The sequence below is a fragment of the Procambarus clarkii genome, chromosome 74, assembly GCF_040958095.1.
Source record: "Procambarus clarkii isolate CNS0578487 chromosome 74, FALCON_Pclarkii_2.0, whole genome shotgun sequence".
Taxonomy (NCBI): domain Eukaryota; kingdom Metazoa; phylum Arthropoda; class Malacostraca; order Decapoda; family Cambaridae; genus Procambarus; species Procambarus clarkii.
Window position 1 is genome coordinate 10,795,329 of NC_091223.1, and position 10,536 is coordinate 10,805,864.

At 54.1% G+C, this 10,536-nt stretch overlaps 1 protein-coding gene across 1 annotated transcript; it reads left to right on the top strand.

The window, feature by feature from the left end:
• The first annotated feature begins 7,162 nt into the window (after positions 1-7,162).
• LOC138356815 (fibroin heavy chain-like) lies at positions 7,163-10,326 on the top strand. The gene is made up of 2 exons (XM_069313144.1): positions 7,163-7,171; positions 8,980-10,326. The coding sequence occupies exons 1-2, from the start codon at positions 7,163-7,165 to the stop codon at positions 10,324-10,326; spliced, it is 1,356 nt and encodes a 451-aa protein (XP_069169245.1).
• Positions 10,327-10,536: the final 210 nt, after the last annotated feature.

Below are 10,536 nucleotides of genomic sequence, written 5' to 3' on the forward strand. Positions count from 1 at the left end.
GGGGACCACTAGTTATGTTTGTGGTGTTTGGGACCACTAGTTATGTTTGGGGCGTTGGGGACCACTAGTTATGTTTAAGGTGTTGGGGACCACTAGTTATGTTTGTGGTGTTGGGGACCACTAGTTATGATTGTGGTGTTGGGGACCACTAGTTATGTTTAGGGCGTTGGGGACCACTAGTTATGTTTAAGGTGTTGGGGACAACTAGTTATGTTTGTGGTGTTGGGGGCCACTAGTTATGTTTAGGGCGTTGGGGACCACTAGTTATGTTTAAGGTGTTGGGGACCACTAGTTATGTTTGTGGCGTTGGGGACCACTAGTTATGTTTGTGGTGTTGGGGACCACTAGTTATGTTTGTGGTGTTGGGGACCACTAGTTATGTTTGGGGCGTTGGGGACCACTAGTTATGTTTAGGGCGTTATGGGGACCACTAGTTATGTTTGGGGCGTTGGGGGCCACTAGTTATGTTTGTGGTGTTGGGGACCACTAGTTATGTTTAGGGCGTTGGGGCCCACTAGTTATGTTTAAGGTGTTGGGGACCACTAGTTATGTTTGTGGTGTTGGGGACCACTAGTTATGTTTAGGGCGTTGGGGACCACTAGTTATGTTTAGGGCGTTGGGGGCCACTAGTTATGTTTGGGGCGTTAGGGACCACTAGTTATGTTTGGGGCGTTGGGGACCACTAGTTATGTTTGTGGCGTTTGGGACCACTAGTTATGTTTGGGGCGTTGGGGACCACTAGTTATGTTTGGGGCGTTGGGGACCACTAGTTATGTTTAGGGCGTTATGGGGACCACTAGTTATGTTTGGGGCGTTGGGGGCCACTAGTTATGTTTGGGGCGTTGGGGGCCACTAGTTATGTTTAGGGCGTTATGGGGACCACTAGTTATGTTTGAGGCGTTGAGGGCCACTAGTTATGTTTGTGGTGTTGGGGGCCACTAGTTATGTTTGTGGTGTTGGGGGCCACTAGTTATGTTTGTGGTGTTGGGGACCACTAGTTATGGTTAAGGTGTTGGGGACCACTAGTTATGTTTGTGGTGTTTGGGACCACTAGTTATGTTTGGGGCGTTGGGGACCACTAGTTATGTTTAAGGTGTTGGGGACCACTAGTTATGTTTGTGGTGTTGGGGACCACTAGTTATGTTTGTGGTGTTGGGGACCACTAGTTATGTTTAGGGCGTTGGGGACCACTAGTTATGTTTAAGGTGTTGGGGACCACTAGTTATGTTTGGGGCGTTGGGGACCACTAGTTATGTTTAAGGTGTTGGGGACCACTAGTTATGTTTGTGGTGTTGGGGACCACTAGTTATGTTTGGGGCGTTGGGGACCACTAGTTATGTTTAAGGTGTTGGGGACCACTAGTTATGTTTGGGGCGTTGGGGACCACTAGTTATGTTTGTGGTGTTGGGGACCACTAGTTATGTTTGGGGCGTTGGGGACCACTAGTTATGTTTGGGGCGTTGGGGACCACTAGTTATGTTTGGGGTGTTGGGGACCACTAGTTATGTTTGGGGCGTTGGGGACCACTAGTTATGTTTGGGGCGTTGGGGACCACTAGTTATGTTTGTGGTGTTGGGGACCACTAGTTATGTTTGTGGTGTTGGGGACCACTAGTTATGTTTAGGGCGTTGGGGACCACTAGTTATGTTTGTGGTGTTGGGGACCACTAGTTATGTTTAGGGCGTTGGGGCCCACTAGTAATGTTTAGGGCGTTATGGGGACCACTAGTTATGTTTGGGGCGTTGGGGGCCACTAGTTATGTTTAGGGCGTTGGGGACCTCTAGTTATGTTTGGGCCGTTGGGGACCACTAGTTATGTTTGGGGCGTTTGGGACCACTAGTTATGTTTGGGGTGTTTGGGACCACTAGTTATGTTTGTGGTTTTGGGGACCACTAGTTATGTTTGTGTTGTTGGGGACCACTAGTTATGTTTGTGTTGTTGGGGACCACTAGTTATGTTTGGGGCGTTGGGGACCACTAGTTATGTTTAGGGCGTTATGGGGACCACTAGTTATGTTTGGGGCGTTGGGGGCCACTAGTTATGTTTGTGGTGTTGGGGACCACTAGTTATGTTTAGGGCGTTGGGGCCCACTAGTTATGTTTAAGGTGTTGGGGACCACTAGTTATGTTTGTGGTGTTGGGGACCACTAGTTATGTTTAGGGCGTTCGGGACCACTAGTTATGTTTGTGGCGTTTGGGACCACTAGTTATGTTTGGGGCGTTGGGGACCACTAGTTATGTTTGGGGCGTTGGGGACCACTAGTTATGTTTAGGGCGTTGGGGGCCACTAGTTATGTTTGGGGCGTTGGGGGCCACTAGTTATGTTTGGGGCGTTGGGGGCCACTAGTTATGTTTAGGGCGTTATGGGGACCACTAGTTATGTTTGGGGCGTTGGGGGCCACTAGTTATGTTTGGGGCGTTGGGGGCCACTAGTTATGTTTAGGGCGTTATGGGGACCACTAGTTATGTTTGAGGCGTTGGGGGCCACTAGTTATGTTTGTGGTGTTGGGGACCACTAGTTATGTTTAAGGTGTTGGGGACCACTAGTTATGTTTGTGGTGTTTGGGACCACTAGTTATGTTTGGGGCGTTGGGGACCACTAGTTATGTTTAAGGTGTTGGGGACCACTAGTTATGTTTGTGGTGTTGGGGACCACTAGTTATGATTGTGGTGTTGGGGACCACTAGTTATGTTTAGGGCGTTGGGGACCACTAGTTATGTTTAAGGTGTTGGGGACAACTAGTTATGTTTGTGGTGTTGGGGGCCACTAGTTATGTTTAGGGCGTTGGGGACCACTAGTTATGTTTAAGGTGTTGGGGACCACTAGTTATGTTTGTGGCGTTGGGGACCACTAGTTATGTTTGTGGTGTTGGGGACCACTAGTTATGTTTGTGGTGTTGGGGACCACTAGTTATGTTTGGGGCGTTGGGGACCACTAGTTATGTTTAGGGCGTTATGGGGACCACTAGTTATGTTTGGGGCGTTGGGGGCCACTAGTTATGTTTGTGGTGTTGGGGACCACTAGTTATGTTTAGGGCGTTGGGGCCCACTAGTTATGTTTAAGGTGTTGGGGACCACTAGTTATGTTTGTGGTGTTGGGGACCACTAGTTATGTTTAGGGCGTTGGGGACCACTAGTTATGTTTAGGGCGTTGGGGGCCACTAGTTATGTTTGGGGCGTTAGGGACCACTAGTTATGTTTGGGGCGTTGGGGACCACTAGTTATGTTTGTGGCGTTTGGGACCACTAGTTATGTTTGGGGCGTTGGGGACCACTAGTTATGTTTGGGGCGTTGGGGACCACTAGTTATGTTTAGGGCGTTATGGGGACCACTAGTTATGTTTGGGGCGTTGGGGGCCACTAGTTATGTTTGGGGCGTTGGGGGCCACTAGTTATGTTTAGGGCGTTATGGGGACCACTAGTTATGTTTGAGGCGTTGAGGGCCACTAGTTATGTTTGTGGTGTTGGGGGCCACTAGTTATGTTTGTGGTGTTGGGGGCCACTAGTTATGTTTGTGGTGTTGGGGACCACTAGTTATGGTTAAGGTGTTGGGGACCGCTAGTTATGTTTGTGGTGTTTGGGACCACTAGTTATGTTTGGGGCGTTGGGGACCACTAGTTATGTTTAAGGTGTTGGGGACCACTAGTTATGTTTGTGGTGTTGGGGACCACTAGTTATGTTTGTGGTGTTGGGGACCACTAGTTATGTTTAGGGCGTTGGGGACCACTAGTTATGTTTAAGGTGTTGGGGACCACTAGTTATGTTTGGGGCGTTGGGGACCACTAGTTATGTTTAAGGTGTTGGGGACCACTAGTTATGTTTGTGGTGTTGGGGACCACTAGTTATGTTTGGGGCGTTGGGGACCACTAGTTATGTTTAAGGTGTTGGGGACCACTAGTTATGTTTGGGGCGTTGGGGACCACTAGTTATGTTTGTGGTGTTGGGGACCACTAGTTATGTTTGGGGCGTTGGGGACCACTAGTTATGTTTGGGGCGTTGGGGACCACTAGTTATGTTTGGGGTGTTGGGGACCACTAGTTATGTTTGGGGCGTTGGGGACCACTAGTTATGTTTGGGGCGTTGGGGACCACTAGTTATGTTTGTGGTGTTGGGGACCACTAGTTATGTTTGTGGTGTTGGGGACCACTAGTTATGTTTAGGGCGTTGGGGACCACTAGTTATGTTTGTGGTGTTGGGGACCACTAGTTATGTTTAGGGCGTTGGGGCCCACTAGTAATGTTTAGGGCGTTATGGGGACCACTAGTTATGTTTGGGGCGTTGGGGGCCACTAGTTATGTTTGTGGTGTTGGGGACCACTAGTTATGTTTGGGGCGTTGGGGACCACTAGTTATGTTTGGGGCGTTGGGGACCACTAGTTATGTTTAGGGCGTTATGGGGACCACTAGTTATGTTTAAGGTGTTGGGGACCACTAGTTATGTTTGTGGTGTTGGGGACCACTAGTTATGTTTGTGGTGTTGGGGACCACTAGTTATGTTTGGGGCGTTGGGGACCACTAGTTATGTTTAGGGCGTTATGGGGACCACTAGTTATGTTTGGGGCGTTGGGGGCCACTAGTTATGTTTGTGGTGTTGGGGACCACTAGTTATGTTTAAGTTGTTGGGGACCACTAGTTATGTTTGTGGTGTTGGGGACCACTAGTTATGTTTAGGGCGTTGGGGACCACTAGTTATGTTTAGGGCGTTGGGGACCACTAGTTATGTTTAGGGCGTTGGGGACCATTAGTTATGTTTAGGGCGTTGGGGACCTCTAGTTATGTTTGTGGTGTTGGGGACCACTAGTTATGTTTAGGGCGTTGGGGACCACTAGTTATGTTTGTGGTGTTGGGGGCCACTAGTTATGTTTGTGGTGTTGGGGACCACTAGTTATGTTTGTGGTGTTGGGGACCACTAGTTATGTTTAGGGTGTTGGGGACCACTAGTTATATTTGTGGTGTTGGGGACCACTAGTTATGTTTAGGGTGTTGGGGACCACTAGTTATGTTTGTGGTGTTGGGACCACTAGTTATGTTTGTGGTGTTGGGGACCACTAGTTATGTTTAGGGCGTTGGGGGCCACTAGTTATGTTTGGGGTGTTGGGGACCACTAGATATGTTTGTGGTGTTGGGGGCCACTAGTTATGTTTAGGGTGTTAGGGACCACTAGTTATGTTTGGGGCGTTGGGGGCCACTAGTTATGTTTGGGGCGTTAGGGACCACTAGTTATGTTTGGGGCGTTGGGGGCCACTAGTTATGTTTGGGGCGTTGGGGGCCACTAGTTATGTTTGGGGCGTTAGGGACCACTAGTTATGTTTGGGGCGTTGGGGGCCACTAGTTATGTTTGGGGCGTTGGGGGCCACTAGTTATGTTTGGGGCGTTAGGGACCACTAGTTATGTTTGGGGCGTTGGGGACCACTAGTTATGTTTGGGGCGTTAGGGACCACTAGTTATGTTTGGGGCGTTGGGGGCCACTAGTTATGTTTGGGGCGTTAGGGACCACTAGTTATGTTTGGGGCGATGGGGGCCACTAGTTATGTTTGGGGCGTTGGGGGCCACTAGTTATGTTTGGGGCGTTGGGGGCCACTAGTTATGTTTGGGGTGTTAGGGACCACTAGTTATGTTTGGGGCGTTGGGGGCCACTAGTTATGTTTGGGGCGTTAGGGACCACTAGTTATGTTTGGGGCGTTGGGGACCACTAGTTATGTTTGGGGTGTTAGGGACCACTAGTTATGTTTGGGGCGTTGGGGGCCACTAGTTATGTTTGGGGTGTTAGGGACCACTAGTTATGTTTGGGGCGTTGGGGACAACTAGTTATGTTTGGGGCGTTGGGGGCCACTAGTTATGTTTGGGGTGTTAGGGACCACTAGTTATGTTTGGGGCGTTGGGGGCCACTAGTTATGTTTGGGGCGTTGGGGGCCACTAGTTATGTTTGGGGTGTTGGGGACCACTAGTTATGTTTGGGGCGTTGGGGGCCACTAGTTATGTTTGGGGCGTTGGGGGCCACTAGTTATGTTTGGGGCGTTGGGGGCCACTAGTTATGTTTGGGGCGTTGGGGACCACTAGTTATGTTTGGGGCGTTAGGGACCACTAGTTATGTTTGGGGCGTTGGGGGCCACTAGTTATGTTTGGGGCGTTAGGGACCACTAGTTATGTTTGGGGCGTTGGGGGCCACTAGTTATGTTTGGGGCGTTGGGGGCCACTAGTTATGTTTGGGGCGTTGGGGGCCACTAGTTATGTTTGGAGTGTTAGGGACCACTAGTTATGTTTGGGGCGTTGGGGGCCACTAGTTATGTTTGGGGCGTTAGGGACCACTAGTTATGTTTGGGGCGTTGGGGGCCACTAGTTATGTTTGGGGTGTTAGGGACCACTAGTTATGTTTGGGGCGTTGGGGGCCACTAGTTATGTTTGGGGTGTTAGGGACCACTAGTTATGTTTGGGGCGTTGGGGACCACTAGTTATGTTTGGGGCGTTGGGGGCCACTAGTTATGTTTGGGGTGTTAGGGACCACTAGTTATGTTTGGGGCGTTGGGGGCCACTAGTTATGTTTGGGGCGTTAGGGACCACTAGTTATGTTTGGGGCGTTGGGGGCCACTAGTTATGTTTGGGGCGTTGGGGGCCACTAGTTATGTTTGGGGCGTTGGGGACCACTAGTTATGTTTGGGGCGTTAGGGACCACTAGTTATGTTTGGGGCGTTGGGGGCCACTAGTTATGTTTGGGGCGTTGGGGACCACTAGTTATGTTTGGGGCGTTGGGGGCCACTAGTTATGTTTGGGGTGTTGGGGACCACTAGTTATGTTTGGGGCGTTGGGGGCCACTAGTTATGTTTGGGGCGTAGTGAATCATGTCGTTTTTTACTAATTTATACAATTTCGTATTTTTCGTAGCTCATAAAATTTGTAATAAATGTGAACAAAAAGTAATGATTAATAAAAGATGTAGAGGTTTCGTAATTGGGTGCTTAAATGTTTTATGAATTCTGGCTCAGAATCGTACCAGCAAGTACTAACAAACAGAAAGATTAATACAATAACAATACCATTAAGACATGAAATCCGGCCTCAGAGCTGGATAGTGTTGAAGTTTGTAGAGGAGCTCATCTTGGGAGAGGTGGTGGTGGGGGTCGATCACAACCATCCTATGGCAGGTGCCATGCAACCCCATGTCGCCATGCAACCAGTGAGTGGGGCTATCCGCGAGCGTCAGGCCTTCATCCTCAGACACTCGTTCTTATTGATTGGTGGTGTTAGGACCACCCACGGTATCCAGCCCCCACGGTACCCAGCCCCCACGGTATCCAGCCCCCACGGTATCCAGCCCCCACGGTACCCAGCCCCCACGGTATCCAGCCCCCACGGTATCCAGCCCCCACGGTATCCAGCCCCCACGGTACCCAGCCCCCACGGTATCCAGCCCCCACGGTATCCAGCCCCCACGGTATCCAGCCCCCACGGTACCCAGCCCCCACGGTACCCAGCCCCCACGGTATCCAGCCCCCACGGTATCCAGCCCCCACGGTACCCAGCCCCCACGGTACCCAGCCCCCACGGTACCCAGCCCCCACGGTATCCAGCCCCCACGGTACCCAGCCCCCACGGTATCCAGCCCCCACGGTACCCAGCCCCCACGGTACCCAGCCCCCACGGTACCCAGCCCCCACAGTACCCAGCCCCCACGGTACCCAGCCCCCACGGTACCCAGCCCCCACGGTACCCAGCCCCCACGGTACCCAGCCCCTTACAGTACGCAGCCCCCACAGTACCCAGCCCCCACGGTACCCAGCCCCCACGGTACCCAGCCCCCACGGTACCCAGCCCCCACAGTACGCAGCCCCCACAGTACCCAGCCCCCACAGTACCCAGCCCTCACAGTACCCAGCCCACACAGTACCCAGCCCCCCACAGTACCCAGCCCCCACAGTACCCAGCCCTCACAGTTCCCAGCCCCCACGGTACCCAGCCCCCACAGTACCCAGCCCCCACAGTACCCAGCCCTCACAGTACCCAGCCCCCACAGTACCCAGCCCCCCACAGTACCCAGCCCCCACAGTACCCAGCCCTCACAGTACCCAGCCCCCACAGTACCCAGCCCTCACAGTATCCAGCCCCCACAGTACGCAGCCCCCCACAGTACCCAGCCCCCACAGTACCCAGCCCTCACAGTACCCAGCCCCCACAGTACCCAGCCCTCACAGTATCCAGCCCCCACAGTACGCAGCCCCCCACAGTACCCAGCCCCCACAGTACCCAGCCCCCACCGTACCCAGCCCCCACGGTATCCAGCCCCCACAGTACCCAGCCCCCCACAGTACCCAGCCCCCACAGAGGCCGGGGTCGAGGAACAACTAGAGTATCGAGCTACAATTCGACGTGTAAATATTAACTCATTAGTGTTCATTTACACAACACTGAATAAAAAAAAGTTTACTAATTGGTGTCGAGTTTGTTGGTCTGAAAGTTGTTCATTAAGTATGTATATATTATACTGGCTGATCATACTCAATAATACTTTATTTCACAAGAAAAAAAAATAGAGAATAAATAAAATTGAAAACAGTAGTTACACAGATAACTCCACTGCGGGCTCACCATAGCCGGTGCTACTTGGAACTTTGTTCCAGGTAGCGAATCTTTAACAACAACAACAGTTACAGATGGAATAATTCAAGTATTAATAAGACTACAAATAATATATGTATAAAGAGTGTATGTCTGTCTGTCCGAGGATGGAGGGAAGGGGGTAAGGGAGTGTCATAGGCCAGTCGGCCCTAGTGCCACACATTAAGAAATATCGGCATCTATTCCCACCACTCCGATTCTCAAGACTGAAACAGAATTTGTATTTACTGCAGGTATTAAGAACTGATACTGCTAAATATTAAAGTTTATGAGCGACTGAAGGAAAGGGAGAGAGAGGGAAGGGAGAGAGGGGAAGGAGAGGGTAGTGAGAGTGGGAGAAAGGGGGAGTGAGAAAGTTTGGGAAAGGAGGGAAGGGAGGAATTGGAGCGTGGAGCAGCCTGCTGGAGCGTGCAGCAGCCTGCTGGAGCGTGGAGCAGCCTGCTGGAGCGTGCAGCAGCCGGCTGGAGCGTGCAGCAGCCTGCTGGAGCGTGCAGCAGCCTGCTGGAGCGTGCAGCAGCCTGCTGGAGCGTGGAGCAGCCTGCTGGAGCGTGGAGCAGCCTGCTGGAGCGTGCAGCAGCCGGCTGGAGCGTGCAGCAGCCTGCTGGAGCGTGGAGCAGCCTGCTGGAGCGTGCAGCAGCCTGCTGGAGCGTGGAGCAGCCTGCTGGAGCGTGCAGCAGCCTGCTGGAGCGTGCAGCAGCCTGCTGGAGCGTGGAGCAGCCTGCTGGAGCGTGGAGCAGCCTGCTGGAGCGTGCAGCAGCCGGCTGGAGCGTGCAGCAGCCTGCTGGAGCGTGGAGCAGCCTGCTGGAGCGTGCAGCAGCCTGCTGGAGCGTGGAGCAGCCTGCTGGAGCGTGCAGCAGCCTGCTGGAGCGTGGAGCAGCCTGCTGGAGCGTGCAGCAGCCTGCTGGAGCGTGGAGCAGCCTGCTGGAGCGTGCAGCAGCCGGCTGGAGCGTGCAGCAGCCTGCTGGAGCGTGCAGCAGCCTGCTGGAGCGTGCAGCAGCCTGCTGGAGCGTGCAGCAGCCTGCTGGAGCGTGCAGCAGCCTGCTGGAGCGTGGAGCAGCCTGCTGGAGCGTGGAGCAGCCTGCTGGAGCGTGCAGCAGCCTGCTGGAGCGTGGAGCAGCCTGCTGGAGCGTGCAGCAGCCTGCTGGAGCGTGGAGCAGCCTGCTGGAGCGTGCAGCAGCCTGCTGGAGCGTGGAGCAGCCTGCTGGAGCGTGCAGCAGCCGGCTGGAGCGTGGAGCAGCCGGCTGGAGCGTGCAGCAGCCGGCTGGAGCGTGCAGCAGCCGGCTGGAGCGGGCAGCAGCCGGCTGGAGCGTGCAGCAGCCGGCTGGAGCGTGCAGCAGCCGGCTGGAGCGTGCAGCAGCCGGCTGGAGCGGGCAGCAGCCGGCTGGAGCGGGCAGCAGACGGCTGGAGCGGGCAGCAGCCGGCTGGAGCGGGCAGCAGCCGGCTGGAGCGGGCAGCAGCCGGCTGGAGCGGGCAGCAGCCGGCTGGAGCGGGCAGCAGCCGGCTGGAGCGGGCAGCAGCCGGCTGGAGCGGGCAGCAGCCGGCTGGAGCGGGCAGCAGCCGGCTGGAGCGGGCAGCAGCCGGCTGGAGCGGGCAGCAGCCGGCTGGACGCACGTGACAACAAAGCCAGCTTTAATTGGCTTAAAAGCCCGATCAGTGAATGATGCAGAGAGCTGTCATTTCCTGGTGAGTGGATGGGAATGTTCCACCACGGTGTAGGGGCTGGGGTCACCCGGGGCTGGGGTCACCAGGGCTGGGGTCACCAGGGCTGAGATCACGGGGACTGGGGTCACCGTGGCTGGGTTCACGGGGGCTGGAGTCACCCGGGCTGGGGTCACCGTGGCTGGGGTCACCGTGGTTGGGGACACGGGGGCTGGGGTCACGGAGGCTGGGGTCACCTGGGGCTGGGGTCACCGTGGCTGGGGTCAC